Source organism: Suncus etruscus, chromosome 16, assembly GCF_024139225.1.
Source record: "Suncus etruscus isolate mSunEtr1 chromosome 16, mSunEtr1.pri.cur, whole genome shotgun sequence".
In the NCBI taxonomy this organism is placed as follows: Eukaryota; Metazoa; Chordata; class Mammalia; order Eulipotyphla; family Soricidae; genus Suncus; species Suncus etruscus.
Window position 1 is genome coordinate 85,445,522 of NC_064863.1, and position 18,224 is coordinate 85,463,745.

General features: G+C 53.5%; 2 protein-coding genes across 2 annotated transcripts; one reads left to right on the top strand and one right to left on the bottom strand.

Moving 5' to 3' along the window:
• Nucleotides 1-5,529: 5,529 nt before the first annotated feature.
• Nucleotides 5,530-17,582, top strand: IDUA (alpha-L-iduronidase). The gene is given in 18 exon segments (XM_049789748.1): nt 5,530-5,690; nt 5,998-6,143; nt 10,266-10,276; nt 14,803-14,872; nt 14,965-15,072; nt 15,166-15,261; nt 15,341-15,543; nt 15,783-15,816; nt 15,819-15,961; nt 16,057-16,273; nt 16,389-16,558; nt 16,650-16,715; nt 16,717-16,776; nt 16,778-16,816; nt 16,890-17,015; nt 17,102-17,178; nt 17,260-17,366; nt 17,452-17,582. Coding segments are annotated over 18 exon segments (1,947 nt in total). The 3' UTR covers nt 17,565-17,582.
• On the bottom strand, nt 6,668-9,676 carry SLC26A1 (solute carrier family 26 member 1). The gene is given in 16 exon segments (XM_049790220.1): nt 6,668-6,980; nt 6,982-7,153; nt 7,156-7,544; nt 7,546-7,607; nt 7,609-7,646; nt 7,649-7,726; nt 7,729-7,786; nt 7,789-7,833; nt 7,836-7,916; nt 7,919-8,008; nt 8,011-8,052; nt 8,055-8,093; nt 8,096-8,170; nt 8,172-8,207; nt 8,649-9,252; nt 9,599-9,676. Coding segments are annotated over 15 exon segments (2,106 nt in total). The 5' UTR covers nt 9,237-9,252; nt 9,599-9,676.
• Nucleotides 17,583-18,224: the final 642 nt, after the last annotated feature.

Sequence of the window (18,224 nt, forward strand, 5' to 3'; positions counted from 1 at the left end):
CGCGCCGGGCTTCCGACTGCTCGGGGCGGCCGCGCTGACGCACAGGCGGGCCGGGCCTGCCTGGAGGAGGTGCTTTGGGGCGCTGGGAGAAGGAGGGGCTCCGGGAGGCGGGAGGCGATGCACTGGGGTTCCCTGCCCACTGGCCCACAGCTGCACCCCAGTCCTAGGTGCTGGAACCCTGTGCCTGGGCAGCCCGACCCCAACTCGGGTTCCCTGCTGAGCAGGGCCAAGTGGGGAGCACTCTGAGGCCTGCAAGCTCAGGATGAGCTGGGGGGCAGACTTTTTTTTTTCCCCTTCTAGCCCCAGTGTGAGTGAGGTTGAAGGGGCAAGACTGGGGTGGACAAAGGGTGAGGTGTAGAGAGGAGTGAGGAGTTGGTTCCCCCAAGCACAGGCAGCCAAGATGTACAGAGAAGAGTACAAGCCTCATAGGACCACCTCTGCTTGCCCCCCCCCCAGAGGGCCCTCCCTGATCATTGCTGGGGAGTGATAATAAACAAACGTTAAAATAAGAATTAAAGACAGAAAGAGGGCTGACTGGGGCTAGAGTGATGGCACAGCAGGTAGGGCGTGGTTCAAAAAACAAAAACAAACAAAAAAATGATGTTGGAGAGATTGTACATTGCCTCACCTGGATTCGATCTCTGACACCAGACACGGTCCCCAGAGCCCTGCCAGGACTGATCCTTAAGTGCAGAATCAGGAGCATAAGCTGAGCACTGACCCATGTGTCTCCAAATCCCCCAAAATAAGCGAAAACTTTCCAGCCCCGGCTCTTATTTCTTCCTACAAGAGAAGCTGATGGGCAGGTTGCTGTGTACCTCCTGGACCTTCCAATTCTGGGCTAATATTTTTGTTTGTTTGTTTTTGTTTTGTTTTGTTTTGTTTTGGAACCACACCTGCCAGAACGAAGGGGTCATTCCTGGAGTGGCTGAGGGACTGTATGTGGTCCCAGGCCTTAGCATGCAAGGCAAGCACTCTGCCCAATGTCTTGTCTCTCCAACCCAAAACTTATTTTTATTATCTTTATTGCTATGAGATTACGAGCTCTTGTTTGGCTGGGAAATAGTATATTATTCCTTCACTCTGAATGGTCTGATTAGGTAAAGTATTCTTGGTGAATCATTCATTTCATTGAGTTTTTTTACTAAATGCCATCATTGTCTTTGGGCCTGGAGAGTTTTGTTTGGTAAATTTTCTGTAAACCTTAAGGATGAATGACCCTTTGTATGTATGTATTTCCTTTTTTGTTGTTTTGTTTTGTTTTTTGGGTCACACCTGGCAGCGCTCAGGTGTTATTCCTGGCTCTGTGCTCAGAAATTGCTCCTGTCAGACAGGGGGACCATATGAGATGCTGGAATTCGAACCACTGTCCATCATGAATCAGCTGTGTGCAAGGCAAAAGCCGTACTGCTGTGCTATCTCTCTGTGTTTCCTTTTTTAAAAAAAATTTTTGGGGTCACACCGGCCTCGCTCAGGGGTTCCTCCTGGCTCTATGCTCTGAAATCACCCCTGGCAGGCACAGGGGACCATATGGGATGCCAGGATTCGAACCACTGTCCTTCTGCTTACCTCCATGCTATCTCTCCGGCCCCTTTCTTTTCTTTTCTTTTTTTCTTTTTTTTTTTTTTTTGAGCTTGCTGCTTTTAGTATTTTCTCTGTGTCACTTTCATCATTCTAATTAAGATGTGTCTTAGAGGGGCCGGGCGGTGGCGCTAGAAGTAAGGTGCCTGCCTTGCCTGCTCTAGCCTAGGACGGACCGCGGTTCGATCCCCCGGCATCCCATATGGTCCCCAAGCCAGGAGTAACCCCTGAGTGTCACCGGGTGTGGCCCAAAAACCAAAAAAAAAAAAAAAAAACAACAAACAAACAAAAGAAGTAAGGTGCCTGCCTTGCCTGCTCTAGCCTAGGACGGACCGCGGTTCGATCCCCCGGCGTCCCATATGGTCCCCAAGCCAGGAGTAACCCCTGAGTGTCACCGGGTGTGGCCCAAAAACCAAAAAAAAAAAAAAAAAAAAACAACAAACAAACAAAAGAAGTAAGGTGCCTGCCTTGCCTGCTCTAGCCTAGGACGGACCGCGGTTCGATCCCCCGGCGTCCCATATGGTCCCCAAGCCAGGAGTAACCCCTGAGTGTCACCGGGTGTGGCCCAAAAACCAAAAAAAAAAAAATGTGTCTTGGAGCCCTTTTATTTAGGTCTCTTTTAGCTGGCACCCTTCAGGCCACTTGGATCTGGGTTAGGTCCCCAGCTTTATGCTCCCCAGCTCTGGGAAAGTCTCTGAAGTAACTTTGACTGTTGTTCTGTTGTTTCTTCATTGGGGTTACCTTCTTTTTTTTTTTTTTTTAAAACAAATTTTGGGCCACACCCGTTTGACGCTCAGGGGTTACTCCTGGCTATGTGCTCAGAAATCGCCCCTGGCTTGGGGGGACCATATGGGACGCCGGGGGATCGAACCGCGGTCCTTCCTTGGCTAGCGCTTGCAAGGCAGACACCTTACCTCCAGCGCCACCTACCCGGCCCCGGGGTTACCTTCTTGACCCTCTAGGACACAGATGATTCTTATATTGTTCTTTTTAAATTAATCCCAAAGTTGTATTGTTATCATTTAATTTGTTTGTTTGTTTTGAGACATACCCAGCAGTGGACATACTCTGGCTCTACACTCAGAAATTATTCCTGGGGCCGGAGAGATAGCATGGAGGTAAGGCGTTTGCCTTTCATGCAGGAGGTCATCGGTTCAAATCCCGGTGTCCCATATGGTCCCCTGTGCCTGCCAGGAGCAATTTCTGAGCACGGAGCCAGGAAAAACCCCTGAGCACTGCCGGGTGTGACCCCCCCCCAAAAAAAAAAAACACACAAAAAAAAGAAATTATTCCTAGCGGGGTCAGGGAACAATATGGGATAGAACCTGAATCACCTGTGAAGCAAGCACTCTACCTGCTGTACTATTGCTATGACCCCTATTTTTTTGTTGTTGTTGTTACTTGCTTGATTTGGGATCACACGTGGTGATACTCAGGACTTAGTACTCAGAAATCACTCCTGACAGGCTTGAGGGGGAAACCATATGGAATGTCTGCAAAGGGGAATAGAACTTGGAAGCGTTTCAGTAGTGTGCAAGGCAAACACCTTACCCACTGTACTCTCTCCACCTCCAGATGTTCATTTATTTGAAAGTGGTTCCACCACAGATGCCTTCTACTGTTCTCTGGAGATTTTCTGCACCTCATCTCAGTATTCAGTGATTCTGTCCTCAGCAGTTCTTACTCTGTTGATGCAGCTTCCAGTAAGATTTTTATTTCACCAAGTTTTTAGAGCTTCTTTCTTTCTTTCTTTCTTTCTTTCTTTCTTTCTTTCTTTCTTTCTTTCTTTCTTTCTTTCTTTCTTTTCTTTCTCTTCTTTTCTTTTCTTTCTTCTCTTCTTTTTCTTCTTCTTTTCTCTCTTTTCTTCTTTCTTTCTTTCTCTTTCTTTCTTTCTTTCTTTCTTTCTTTCTTCTCTTTCTTTCTTTCTCTTCTTTCTTCTTTCTTTCTTTCTTCTTTTCTTTCTCTTCTTTCTTCTCTTTCTTTTCCTTCTTCTCTTCCTTTCTTTTTTCTTCTTTTCTTCTTTTTCTTTCTTTCTTTCTTTCTTTCTTTCTCTCTCTTTCTTTCTTTCTTTTCTTTTTCTTTCTTTCTTCTTTTCTTCTTCTCTTCTTCTTCCTTCTTCCTTCTTCTTCTTCTTCTTTCTTTCTTCTTTTCTTTCTTCTTTCTTTCTTTCTTTCTTCTTCTTTTTCTTTCTTTCTTTCTTTCTTTCTTTTTTCTTTCTTTCTTCTTTTCTTTCTCTTTCTTTCTTTCTTTCTCTTTTCTCTTCCTTTCTTTTTTCTTTCTTCTTCTTTCTTTCTTTCTTTCTTCCTTCCTCTTTCTTTCTTTCTTTCTTTCTTTCTTTCTTTCTTTCTTTCTTTCTCTCTTTCTTTCTTTCTTTCTTTTTTCCTTTCTTTTCTTTCTTTCTTTTTCTTTCTTCTTCTCTTCTTTCTTTCTTTCTCTTTCTTTCTTACTTTCTTTCTTCTTCTTTCTTTCTTTCTTTCTTTCTTCTTCCTTCCTTCCTTCTTTCTTTCTTTCTTCTTTTTCTTTCTTTCTTTCTTCTTTCTTTCTTCTTCCTTCTTTCTTTCTTCTTCTCTTCTTTCTTTCTTCTTTCTTTCTCTTTCTTTTTCTTTTCTTTCTTCTTTTTTTCTTTCTTTCTTTCTTTTTCTTTCTTCTTCTCTTTTCTTTCTCTTTCTTTCTCTCTCTTTCTCTTTTCTCTTCCTTTCTTTTTTCTTTCTTCTTTCTTTCTTTCTCTTTCTTTCTTTCTTTCTTTCTTTCTTACTCTTTCTTTCTCTCTCTCTCTTTCTTTCTTTCTTTTGTTCTTTTTTTCTTTCTTTTGTAGTTTTCCTCATTTCTGCCTTCATATCCTCTTGTATTTTATTGGCTGTCCCATTCCATTGTTTCTTTGATCACTTTAAACATTCTAAGTATTCCACACTGAAGCCCTTATAATCACAGGGATTATACTAATGGCTGTTATTTATAATCCTTAAAAATCGTATGGATTACATGGGTAGTTTGTTACTCGAGTCCTCAAGATTACCTCCTTGCTCCCACTCCCCATGTTGGAGTTTGCACTGTTTTAAGTGGATCCCATTGTTGTCTGGGGTGCATCTTTTCCACATCACTCTCACATCCCCCTTGCCAGGAAGATCTTTGGGAGAGCTCTATTGAGGAAGGGAGATTATCTTTAGAAACTGACCTTTTGTAGGAAGCCAGGTGGGCTTCCTGTGTCCTGTCCTCTCGCTTCTGTATTTATTTATTAGTCGAACCCACGATACTCAGGGGCCACTCCTGGTGATGTTGCTGGGAATGGAATTTGAACCATTGTCACAGACACATGAGACCGGTGACTGCCTTACTTAATGAACTACCTCCAGCTTGAGTGTTTGAGCAGCGGATCAGGGGGCTCCTTGGGGAAGGCTCTGTGGCCTCTTCATGCTGTGTGCCTCATGTCTCATGAACTACTCTGCCCCAGGGTCACACAGCTCCAGGATGACCCTGGGGCATGCCCACCACTGTGGGAAATGTCCCTGAGGTCCTTCTATCCCGCAGCCTCCAGCCCATCACCCGGCTCTTCCGTACCCTACGGACTGGGGGGTCTTGCATGCCACTTGCTACCCCGGTTTCCCCACCTGTTCCCCCCATGGAGAAGGAGCCACCAGGGCTTGAGAACCAATGGTTAGCTGCCTGCACTGCCACAGGCCCATGCGGGCCTGTCCCTCTGAGAGCGACCCTATCCCAGTCCAGGATCCCGCCCTGACTTTGCAGTCCCTGCCCCTGTGCGCTGCCTAGCTCCAGTCCTAGCCCCTTCCCCTGGCCTCCGCTTCCTCCCTGCTTCCTCCCTGCTTCCTCACAGGCTCAGGCCCGCCCCGGCTACCGTGACGTGGCATTGCTCAGGAGGCGGAACTGCTCCCTGCTAGGAACTGCGCTCCGGGGCTGGCTGTCGGTCCCCGGGTGCACCCCACTTCGCCCATGCGTCCCCCGCGGCCCTGCGCCCCGTTGCTCGCGCTCCTGGAGGTGCTGCTGGCCGCGATGACCCTTGCGGCCCTGGCCGAGGCCCCACACCGGGTGCGCGTAGACACCGAGCGCATTCTGCGGCCCTTGCGGCCCTTCTGGAGGAGCACCGGCTTCTGGTGAGCTCTCCCTTGTTGCAACTGAGGACCCAAGAACCTCACACACACACACACACACCACCTTCATTGTGGGTTTGTGGGGCTGGATGGAGGTGGCTGGGGTGGGGGGCTGCTCTGGTTGTGCCCAGGAATCCCCTGGGTACCTGCAGGCCACAGCCTGACCTCTTCCTCAGACCTCGTGCCAACCTCTCACGTAAACCCTGAAAACAGAGCCCTTGTCATTTCAGGCATCAGAGGTCGGTAGTTTTATTGCAGACCCTGGTCAGGAGGTCTCATCCCATTCAACTCCAACTTATTCTGCCCTCAGCCCTCCACTGCCCCACAGCCAGGCCGACCGCTTCAGTGCTCAGTTGGGACCAGCAGCTGAAACCTTGCTATGTGGGCGCGTCCCTCACCGAGGCATTGAGCAAGTGCGAACACACTGGCTGATGGAGCTGGTCACTGCCAGGGGGTGTAGGGGATAGGACCATCCTGAATCTCTACCCAGCCCAGAGGACAATCCCAGGGCTCAATACCTGGCTCACGCTAGGGCACGGTGCCTGGTTTAGCCAACCTCTGGGGAGTGTGCACGGGGCAGGGTCCGGTGTCCACACATCTCCTTGTGCAGAGCTGTAAGGATCACTTGGGTGTGATGCTGGTCCCTCCAGAGCAGTGGTCCTCAAACTATGGCCCACGGCCACATATTGTATTTTGTAATTGTTTTGTTTCTTCATTGCAAAATAAGATCTGTGCAGTGTGCATAAGAATTCGTTCCTAAGTTTTGTTTTTACTAGAGTCAGACCCTCCAATGGTCTGAGGGACAGTGAACTGGCCCCCTGTTTAAAAGTTTGAGGATTCCCTGCTCCACAGGGTCCTAGGCTGCAACTTGCCACCTGCCACCTGAGCAGAGGAGCCCTGGGGAGTGTCCAGCTCAGAGGTCTCAGAATCCCACAATGTGGGTGTGTCACCATGGGGCATGGTGAGGCAGGTGTAGGCCACTAGGGCGGGGGCTGTGTGGGCACCTGCCCCCTGGAGTGGGTGTGGGCTGCCTGCACAGCACTATGGACATTAGGGAACAGCTGTCTCTCCTTGGCACTAGCACCCTGGCCCTCTTCGAAGAAGCCCCCTCTGTCAAGGGCAGCCCGTACCGAGGGACTGCAGCCAGCCAGGAGCAGGGTGATGCCCAGGGCTTGGTAGTCTCTGCGTAGTTCTCGCAGCGTGGCCATTCCTGCCACGTCAAGGAATAGCAGGGGAGCACAGTCGATGACCACTGTGTGGAAAGTTGGGTGGCCGATGGCAGCAGAGCAGAGGCACTGGGCCCTGCAGCTTGCTCTGTGCCCTCACCTTGGGCCCTCCCTGCGCACCCTGGCCTGTCTCCCCATAGCCATGCGCCTAGTGTCCAGCCCCCGTGAGCTCAAAGAGTGAGCGCAGGAAGAAATCCTTGTTGGCATGGTAGAGTGGGCCAGCAAAGCGGAACACATGCACCCAGGCTCTGCCACCAGGCCCTCGAAACTCAGCCACACTCCTCGTAGCAGGCTGAGTCCCCCAGCACGGGCCAGCAGGACAGCCCGTGGGCGCCGCATGCGGGTAGTTAAGCTGAGCACAGACAGCAGCGTCCCAGCTAGCAGCCCCACCTCGGTACTGAGCAGCACGCAAGTCGTCGCGGTGGCCACCCATACCAGTGCGTCCGGCCTGCTGAGACGCCAAAGTTGGGGCACATCTCGCACCTTGCGCAGGGCACCCCGCAGGCTGGCCGCGATGACACAGGCCAGCACACTGCGTGGCAGGTCCCGGGAACAGCGCGCCGCCAGCACCAGTAACACCAGAGCACCACGGCGGCACTGGACCACACCCGACAGCTGCGTGCGGCCACACTGCGGATGTCCTTTACAGGCTCTTGGCTGAGGGCGGCTTGGTGACGAAGCAGTGGAAGAAGGAAAGGCAGCACGTTGCAGCAGCCCACGGCCAGCAGCTCTGGTTAGCCCTCACAGAGTAGCCGTGGTTGCGAGCAAACATCTCTGCCAGCGAGATGGTGAACGGCAGAGCCATCAGTGCAGGGGCACTGCATCCAGAGACACGCGCCACATCAACCCTGCGTCCGGCACTTCAGGGGCCCATGAAGCCCCGTGGGTATGTGGCCAGCCACACTGGAACCGAAGCGCTTCACGGAGTCTGCCCAAAGTGGGACACCAGCGTGGCCACCACACTGACCAGCAGCTCTGTGGGCAGAGGCACCTTCAGGCGGTGCCACGGCAACGTTCAGACAGCTCCTTGGTGGCCAGCAGCTACGGCCAGGCCCTCAGAGCACTGATCACTACATCACAGGGGTTGGCCTTGCCCCGGCATTGCGCAGCAGGCTGAGCCAATGTGCGGGGCACAATGCCTGGGGCCTTGGTGGCGGGGTAACTGTAGGCCCAGCATGTTGCCGGGAGCTGTGAGGTCAGGATGGTCAACGAGGCGCCTGCAGCAAACCGTTCAGCAGTGCCTGTTGACAGGTAGGTGGGACAGGAAGCCCAGGTGGAAGATGGCCCATGAGACCTGTGGGTAGAGCCCCACAAGGGTCAACTTGCATGCATGTCCTGGGCAGTACCCGGTTTGGGGAGGAAACAGGCCGGTGGTATTGTGTGTGCACGCATACACAATTGCAATCCACCAGGGCTGGACGGCCCACCTCCGTGCTCAGGGATATAGGGTCGGGCCCAGAGAGATAGCACAGCGGTGTTTGCCTTGCAAGCAGCCGATCCAGGACCAAAGGTGGTTGGTTCGAATCCTGGTGTCCCATAGGGTCCCCCGTGCCTGCCAGGAGCTATTTCTGAGCAGACAGCCAGGAGTAACCCCTAAGCACCGCTGGTGTGGCCCAAAAATCAGGGATATAGGGTCTGCAGGAGAGATTCAGGTCATCCTAACAGGCAGGCCAGGAGCTGCCCTCCTCATGCTGCCCCCCTTGGATTCCCTCTGCCTTCCTCTCTGCTCACTCACCTGATAGATCCCAGTCATCAGCGTGAGGGCACAGGCCACGCGGATAGCATAGCAATCCCGTCCGCATTGCTGGGGTTCCAGAGCTGTTGCGGAACTGTTGTGAGTGCTGAGGTTCTGCCCTGGGCCTTCCATGGCAGCCACAGGGTTGAAGCCAGCCAGAAGGAGCTCGCGGTCCACCACTTGGCCCACCATGAGGCATAGCAGGCTGAAGATGCCTACAGACACATGGCGTGAAGTGCCCAGGAGGAAGTAGATGAGGTTGGCGAAGAAAGAGGTGTAGAGGCTATAGATTGGCAACAGCCCGGCCAGCAGGGAGTAGGCGATGGCTTGGGGCACGAGGATGATGCCGATGACCAGCCCAGACAGCACGTCGCCAGCCAGGTCCTTCCGGGGCTGGTAGCGTGGCAGCCATTGCATGACAGGCACCAGCATCTGCAGCAGGGCCCAGGCACCTTGCAGGCTGCACTCTCTCTGCCACCGAAGATGGCCCTCAAGTTTCTGGCACAGGCCCTGGGGAGCAGGGGGCTTCCGGCGCACCAGCACCAACCCCTCATCCTGCTGCAGCTGCTCTTTCCCCGCATCCATCATAGGCACTTCAGGATACCTATGATCAGAAGTGCGGGTCAGTGTATCACTGCTTCCGCCCATCCCAGACTACTGTGCCCTTCTGGCTGCCCTAAGGTCCACATCTCCTGACAACTACAGGAGCAGGCTTTGCCGCTGTCCAACACAGGATTCTGGACATACTTTGCAGAGACTGAAGTGCCAGGCTGGAACCCACAGAAGAAGGAGTGGCAGGACAGTTTCTGGCTTCCAGTGAAGTCCCAGAGAGCTGACTAGAGCCCAAGGTGTGGTCCTCCCTGGCAGGAGGGCAGCCTCCCTCCCTGGGTATGCAAGTGGCCTGCTTCTACCCTTCCCCAGTGAGCCTGTGAGGCACCGGGCTGACTCACCAGAGCAGATGACAGGAGGGCCCAGCCCTGGCTCACTGGATCCCCCGAGCCCACTGGTTCCAAGAGCAGGTGGGTGCCAAGAGGCAGCTCAGCACTGAGTTGTTGGGTCGCACTGGGTGGTTAGAGGGCAGCCATGTTATTTACCTGCAGAGTGCTGAGTCACAGGTTCACCTGCCTGGTACTGGAGTGGCGAGTCCTGGATCTGTAATCAGAGACTTCGAGTAATCACAGTTAATCCTATGGATTCTGACAGGCTCCCCACCTTCTGGGAAGCTCTGTGGGTATGGCTACTTTGGCAGACACCTGTGGTAGATGCTGGGGTGTCTGTAGCTCTGGGGTAAGTCACAACTTGGGGGGCATTTGGGCCACTGCCAGCAGTGCTCAAGGGTTACTCCTGGCTCTGCATTCAGAAATCACTCCTGGCAGCCTCGGGGGGCCATATGTGATGTTGAGGATCGAATCCCGGTTGGCTGCATGCAAGGCAAAATGCCCTCCCTGCTGTGCTGTCGCTTTGGCCCCACGGTCACCGACTCTCAGCCCAAAGCAGCAGTCCCAGTCTCTGCATCCCCCCCACAGCCTGCCCTGCCAGAACTGTGCAGATCTTATACTTGTGCTTACCTGGCCAGGCCCATCCATTTGCAGCCTGTTCTGGGCCACATAGGGAAAGCAGATGGGCAAGTGTGTCTGTGTCACCCTGTGGGAATATCTGTGGATGTGTGGAATGTCTATGGGTGCGTGTGTGCATGGCAATGAGAGGGGAAGGGACCATCCGGTACCACAGTCTCAGGAGGGTGCCCTACATCTCCCTGTCATCTTTGGGGGAATTTGGGCCATACCTGGCTGTGCACCTGAGAGGTGCTTGGGAGCCACCTGTAAAGTGAGCCACTCACTCTCCAGCTTCTGCTTGTCTACTAGGCACCATGGCCAGGGCATAGGACGGAAGGAGACCCCACTCTTGTGCAGGGTTTGGCCTGCCCAAGTGACCAGGTAGCTGTGATCCACGGAGGCCCAGGCCCTTATCTCTGGGTGCCGCTACTGGTTCATAAATGGGCTTTATCTCCAAGCCTCGCTACTGTGGCTGCTGCTAGGTAGTATGCTAAACACTACAGCCCAGGCTGCAGGAGGGCTAGCACAGCACTGCTAGTTGTGGCAGGGACTTGGAGAGGAAGATTCCAGAGAGCTAGGACAGCAGCCCATGAAGATACCCAGTAAGAGGTGTCCGAAGCTCCTGTACTGACCTGTGCCCACCGGGCTGGCTGTGCTGTTCTTAGTGGCAGGAACTGAGACCATGAAACATCTGCTGAGGTTGTACTTAATCTTTCAGGGGCTTGTTTCCCCTTGCAGGTCTCTGTCTGTGAGGGTCCTGGGATCCTGCCCTCCCCTACATGCCCTTGGCATTCCACAGAGGGGCTGGGGTCCCTAGGGCCTTCTGGGCCACACAGCCAGTTTCACAGCTAAGTAGTGCATTGGGAAGGGGCCCCTTATCCCCTGTGATATCAAAACTGCTTAGGTTTCCGAAAGACCCGCTGAGTCCCACTCACCCCACTTGCAATCCTGTTACAGGACCAGCCCAGACTCGGCTTGCCCCCAGCCGGACACACTCGGTGGGGGCTCCTAGAGGGTCCTGGCCGATCTTCGCCTTCCTCTCTCCCTCGGGCCCCCACCCAGTGGTCACGCACAGAGCACCTGGGACCCCCATCCCAATACGGCTGGTTCTCAGGCCGGTGCTGACAGCTGCGATCCCGGCCCCATGTGCTGGCCCGAGGCGGGAGGCGACGGAGGGACCCTTCCCCGGTTGTAGGCTGGGGCGCCCCACACCCATCCCCGAGTTTACCTCGCTCGGTGCCCGCGGGAGCCACCGGTTAGCGGCGCCCCAAAGGAGCGCGCACCGGAGGAACTTTGGAACCCGAGGAACTGTGCGCTTAATCTTTAGCTCAGTGCGTGTGAGCGGCTCAGAGCTACCGGGATTGACCTTTGGATGGGAGGATAGGGAGGGGAGTCCCTTTGCTGAGGCCGGTGGTCCTGAGGAGCAGGAAGCGCCCGAAGGCCTGTAATGCACTGAAGGCGCACAGTGTGCGGGCTGCCCTGAGTCTTGGGGCTGTGGGAGTTGTTTGGGTGGTCATGACTCACCTGCCCCTTGCCTCTGCCCTGTGCGGAAATGTCCTACAAATCCTCCCATGCCAGTGCTCCCCGTTGGCAACACCCCAACCTGGTTTCACCAGGCTCAGTACTCCCTGTAGTTCCATTCCTATCATTGGGGGACAATCCCCCTGTTCTGCAGCCGCCCCAGTAATCTGCAAATTCATGGGACCCCTGTCCTGCTTCCCTTCCTGTTTCCCCCGCACCTGCTCATCCCTGCCCTGTCCCCAGTCTGCCTGGAACCAGCCACTGCAAGGACCTTTCCAGGTGCACGGATATCAGGCTGGGCTGGGCTGGGTGTGGCCTGCACACTGAACACTGAAGCTGTGAACAGGGTGGGGGGAAGGGGTGTCGGGGTGCACAGGAGCATGGGAAGCCTGCTGTTCTGGGGTGCCTGGCCTGCTCCCCCCCCACCCCCGTGCCCCACACACTCGTTCTCACAGGCTCACTCAGTCAGCCAGTTACTGTGGAGTCTGACAGCTATGCACCCCCCACCCTGCTGTTGCGTCTACCCTGGCTGCGTCCCATCCATCAAAAATGTGGGGCAGAGAGATAGCACGGAGGTAAGGCGTTTGCCTTTCATGCAGAAGGTCATCGGTTCGAATCCCGGCGTCCCATATGGTCCCCTGTGCCTGCCAGGAGCGATTTCTGAGCATGGAGCCAGGAGTAACCCCTGAGCACTGCTGGGTGTGACCCAAAAACCACACACACACACACACACACACACACACACACACACACACACACAAAGAATGTGGGAAGGGGCCGCCACAATTCTACTGAGCCCTATCTTTTGCTCCCTATAGTCCCCTGATCCTTCCCCACATGGCCTTCCCTGCCTCAACAGGAAAATGATGACTTTGTTTTTTGGTTTTGGTTTTTGGGCCACACTCAGGGGTTACTCCTGGCTATGTGCTGAAAAAATCACTCCTGGCTTGGGGTACCATACGGGACACCGCGGCAAGGCAGACACCTTACTTGCGCCACTGCTCCAGCCCCAGGATAATGATTATTTATATCCATGAATTACAAAGTCACAAAACTATTCATGGTTGAGTTTCAATCGTACAATATTCATGTACCACTGTTCACTGATGTCCACTTCCCTTCATCATTGTTCCTGGTTTCCCTCTCACTCCCCATAGCCTGCCTCTATGGCAGACACTTCCTTTTTCTTTTTTCCTTTTAGATGCTATGTTCTGCAACACTATCACTGAAGGGGTATAATGCATATCACTTTACCTCCTATCAGCACCCAGTTCTTGTCTAGAGCGATTATTTCCAACTATGGTTGTCATAGTGGTCCCTTCTCTGGTCTAACTTCCCTCCTTATAGCAAGCTTCTAGGGATCAGTTCTTCTGGCCTGTGGTCATTCTATGCCTGTTCTGTCCAACTCAGCATGATATTCTCCATATCCATCCAAGTATCAACAGGTTTCATGACTTCATTTTTCCCCTAACAGCTGTATAGTATTTCATTGTGTAAATGTACCATAGCTCTTTTATACATTTGTCCGCTCATGAACACTTGGGTTGTTCCAGATTTTGGCTCTCTGCTAACTCTTGTCTTTCATCAGAATCCTCTGGCTGGAACCTATAGCACCATGTGGTTTGCATTCTAAATGTCTGACTGTTTTCACTTTGAGCCTCAATCTTAAGAGAGACCATTTTCTCTGGTAAAGTTTGAACATCTGGTAAAGTTGAACATCCCTTTTCATCTTCATCCTCATTGAGAGTTGTGTGTGTGTGTGTGTGTGTGTGTGTGTGTGTGTAAGAGAGAGAGAGAGAGAGAGAGAGAGAGAGAGAGAGAGAGAGAGAGAGAGAGAGACTAGGATTAAACTCAGGACCTCACGCATACACGGCAAAGTGCTCTAACACTGAGCCACATCCCTTGTCCTTGAGTATTACCCCTCCCCAAATTTCCTGTTACCCACCTGAATGATCAGGCCCGCCCACACCTGGGATGGGAGGGATATCTTGAAGAGAGGATAATAGGGCTGGCTGGGAGGAGGTGAGAGGGGCAGATGCAGCAAGGATGGATGGAGGGCAGCTGAAGGAAGCTGCTTAAAAAACTTAGCTTAGAAGCCATGTGGATAAATGTACATGGCTGTTAGGTCGGTGTAATAAAGCTGGTTGACTCCTGAAACTTCAACTGACTGTGAATTTCTACGCCATTTTCCTACAACCTTCAGACCCGCTGGCCAAGGGACTACAGGTGTCTGCGGAGAAAGGCCTCACCCCAACACTAGGACTCTCTATATCTATTTTTTTGGGTTTGGGGTCATACCCGGCAGCGCTCAGGGGTTACTTCTGGCTCTACGCTCAGAAATCACTCCTGGCAGGCTCGGGGGACCATATGGGTTGCTGGGATTCGAACCACTGTCTTTATGCATGCAAGGCAAATGCTCTACCTCTATGCTATCTCTCCGGCCCCATAGGACTCCATATTTTGTATTTAAACAACACTTGAGAATCCTTAAGAGTCCTTCTCTCCACAGCCTCTCTGGCCATCATGTGTTTTTTTATTCCTTCCTCATTTTAGTTCTGTTTTTTGGAGAGTGGGGTGGCAGTAGAAAGTTTGGGCCACACCCAGTAGTGTTCTGGGATCTCTTATTCCTGGTTCTTCTCAGGCTCAGTCTTGGCCATGCTCAAGGGATCAAACCATGGAAGTCACATGCAAGACTCTACCATCCCCTCTACTATCTCTCAGTCCCTGTTATTGTGTTATTCTGAAATAGAAGGCACTTACTCCAGGGACAGTAAGAATCTTTTTCACTCTTGCCAGTTGTCCCTTTACTTTGTGTCTCTGACATTTCGTTGAGCCGCAACAACAGCTTGACGATAACATAAATGTTCTTTAGTGAACACTTCTCTGCCTGGCCTCTGGCCACAAGCTCTCCGATGGAGCCAAGTGGGGTGCTCTCTAGCTGGTAGCTTTTTGGGGATCCTGGAGGCATCAGGGCAGGACTGTGTGGCACCCTGTTTGAACGAGTCTGCAGACCCAGCCCAGGCCTTTCTACGGTCCCTGTCTCATATTAATGTCCTGACAGGGCCTCAGCGGAACAGAATTTCATCTACAACTTTACCCACCTTGACGGGTACCTGGACCTTCTCAGGAAGAACCAGCTCCTGCCAGGTATGCAGTGGACCCAGGAAGGGGTGTTGTTGTTGTTGGTGGTGGTGGTGGTGGTGTAAGGTGGCTGGCAGGTGGCCCTTCCTGTCCCATAGGATTTGAGCTGATGGGCAGCCCCTCGGGACAATTCACTGACTTTGAGGACAAGCAGCAGGTGATTGCCTGGAAGGATCTGGTCTCCATGCTGGCCCGCAGATACATTGGTGTGCAGGGATCCAGGCGGGCTCCTGAGGGCTATGGTGCACCCCACCTGCCCTGTCCCTAGGAGGGCGCATTATAGTGGAGTTATTTCTCAGGAAGGTATGGACTCAAGCATGTGTCTAAATGGAACTTCGAGACATGGAATGAGCCAGATCACCATGACTTTGACAATGTAACCATGACCAGGCAAGGTGAGTGGGATTTCCAAGACTAAGCGCTGGGGTTGGTACGTACACAGCCTCCGTGTGGACATGTCCGCCCCTCATGTAGGTTTCTTCAACTACTATGATGCCTGCTCTGAGGGGCTACGTGACGCCAGCCCCACACTGCGCCTGGGTGGCCCTGGGGATTCTTTCCACCCACTTCCCCGCTCACCACTGAGCTGGGGGCTCCTGGCACACTGCCACCATGGTACCAACTTCTTCACTGGGGAGCGAGGTGTGCGGCTGGACTATATTGCCCTCCACAAGAAGGTAGGGCCTGAGTCTCGAGCGATAGCATAGTGGGTAGGGCATTGCCTTCCACATGGCTGACCCTGGTTTGATCTCTGGCATCTTATATTTTCTGAGCCTACCAGGAGCCATTTCTGAGCACAGAGCCAGGAGTAAACCTGAGCACTGCTGGGTGTGGCCCCCAAGCCAAAAATAAAAAATAGGGTAGGGCTGAAGCCCGGGTAGAGGTGGCTACTGCAGTGTGTCACTTTGTCCCTCAGGGCATGGGTAACTCCATCTACATCCTGGAGCAGGAGAAGCAGTGATACAGCAGATTCAGAAGCTTTTCCCCAAGTTCGCCAACACTCCCTTTTACAACGACGAGGCAGACCCGCTGGTGGGCTGGTCGCTGCCACAGCCCTGGAGGGCTGATGTGACCTACGCCGCCATGGTGGTAAAGGTGAGGCACCCACGACCACCTGGGATGTCAGGTGTTTGGGCAGAGCTGTGCCCCTCGCTGAGCCAGGTGCTCAGCATCTGTGCCCTTGCCCGCAGGTCATAGCGCAACACCAGAACCTGCTACTGGCCAACAGCAGTACCCCAGTTCACTACGTACTCCTGAGTAATGACAATGCCTTCTTGAGCTACCACCCGCACCCCTTCTCGCAGCGAACACTCACCGCTCGCTTCCAGGTCAACAACACCCACCCGCCCCATGTGCAACTGCTGCGCAAGCCGGTGCTCTCCGCCATGGGACTGCTGGCACTGCTGGGTAAGCCCCGCCAAGTCCTGCTGTGCTCACAAACCCCAGCTTTCGTGTGGCCAGCCATAAGGAACCTGGCTCAGGGTGGTGACCGCACGGGTTCCCCCTCAATCTTCACCCACAGATGGAGAGCAGCTCTGGACGGAGGTGTCGCAGAAGGGGGCAGTGCTGGATAGCAACCACACAGTAGGAGTCCTGGCCAGCGCCCACCGCCCAGAAGGCCGGGCCACCGACGCCCTGGCGTGCACGGTGCTGCTTTACGTGAGTGATGACACGCGTGCCATGACAATCGCAGTATAGTAGTGGACCTTCGCGGTGCGTACTGCCTCCCCGGAGTCCAGGTAAGCCAGGTGGGGAGTAGTTTGGGAGGTGTCAGGAGGGATAGCCTCAGGATGGTGCTGCCTCAGTATTCTACTTGGACCCCATAGAAATGGTCTACGTGATGTTCCGATATGGACAATAATCTCTGCAGCCCCAGTGCCGAGTGGCAGCGTCTGGGCCAGCCTGTCTTCCCCCACAGCCCATCAGTTCCGGCAGATGCGCACGACAGAGGTGCTCAGGCGGGCACATGAGGAGACCCTGTGTTCCTTGCTTGAGGACCCTGACAGCCCTCATTGTCTTCCAGGACCCAGTGGCTTCAACACCTCAGCCTTTTCCTGCCAGTGGCCACCTGACCCTCCGTCTGGAGCTTCCTATACCTTCACTACTGCTGCTGCACATTTGTGCACGCCCCAAGAAGCCACCAGGGCAGGCGAGTGCCCTGCCTCCCCATGGGTGACTGATGCCCAGCCCTAGCCCTCCCCCCCCCCCACCTCAAACCTCACCTCCTTCCTTCAGGCAACCCAGCTCCGTGCGTTGCCCCTGACCCACCATCAGCTGCTACTCGTCTGGTCCGATGCCAGGGTGGGCTCCAAGTGCGTGAGTGAGCTGCTCCTCCTCTGAGGGTGCTGTGAGCCGGGAGGCAGCTTGATAGAGGCTATTGCACTGCCTTCCAGGTGCCTATGGACCTATGAGATCCAGTTCTCTGCAGAAGGGCCCCAGGGAACCTTCGTACCCATCCCTAGGAGACCCTCCACCTTCAACCTCTTCGTGTTCAGCCCAGGTGCCAATCCCTTTTGCCAATTGGGTGCTTTTAGATTTGGGGCAGGCTCAGGGATTCAACGAGGGGCCTGCCTGTATGTTCCCAGATGCTGATGCTGCTGGTGTCTCTGGCTACTACCGTGTGCGTGCAGTGGACTACTGGGGCCGGCCGGGCCCCTTTTCACGTCCCGTATGGTACCTGGAGACTCCTAGGCCATGAGGACCCCTGTTGGGAGCCCGTCGGGGGGCAGGGAAGGTGGAGCAGAACCCTGGCTGGGCCAACTCACAGGTCATTCTTCTCTTCACCCCCAATTTAAAAATTTTGAATTTGGGGACCAGAGAGATAGCACAGCGGTGTTTGCCTTGCAAGCAGCCGATCCAGGACCTAAGGTGGTTGGTTCGAATTCCGGCGTCCCATAGGGTCCCCCGTGCCTGCCAGGAGCTATTTCTGAGCAGATAGGCAGGAGTAACCCCTGAGCACCACCAGGTGTGGCCCAAAAACCAAAAAAAAAATTTTTTTTTTGAATTTGGGGGCCACAACAGGCAGTGTTCATGGCTTATTATGGACTTTGCACTCAGGGATCACTCCTGGAAGTATTTGGGGGACCCTATGGGACACCAGGAATCAAATCTGCCATGTAAAGCCAGCATCCCACCTGCTGTACTCTCTCCAACTTTCCTCTGGCCCTCTCAAAGTGCCTTTCAAAATGCCATCTGAGGGGCCGGAGAGATAGCATGGAGGTAAAGCGTTTGCCTTTCATGCAGGAGGTCATCGGTTCGAATCCCGGCGTCCCATATGGTCCCCCGTGCCTGCCAGGAGCAATTTCTGAGCCTGGAGCCAGGAATAACCCCTGAGCACTGCCTGGTGTGACCCAAAAAC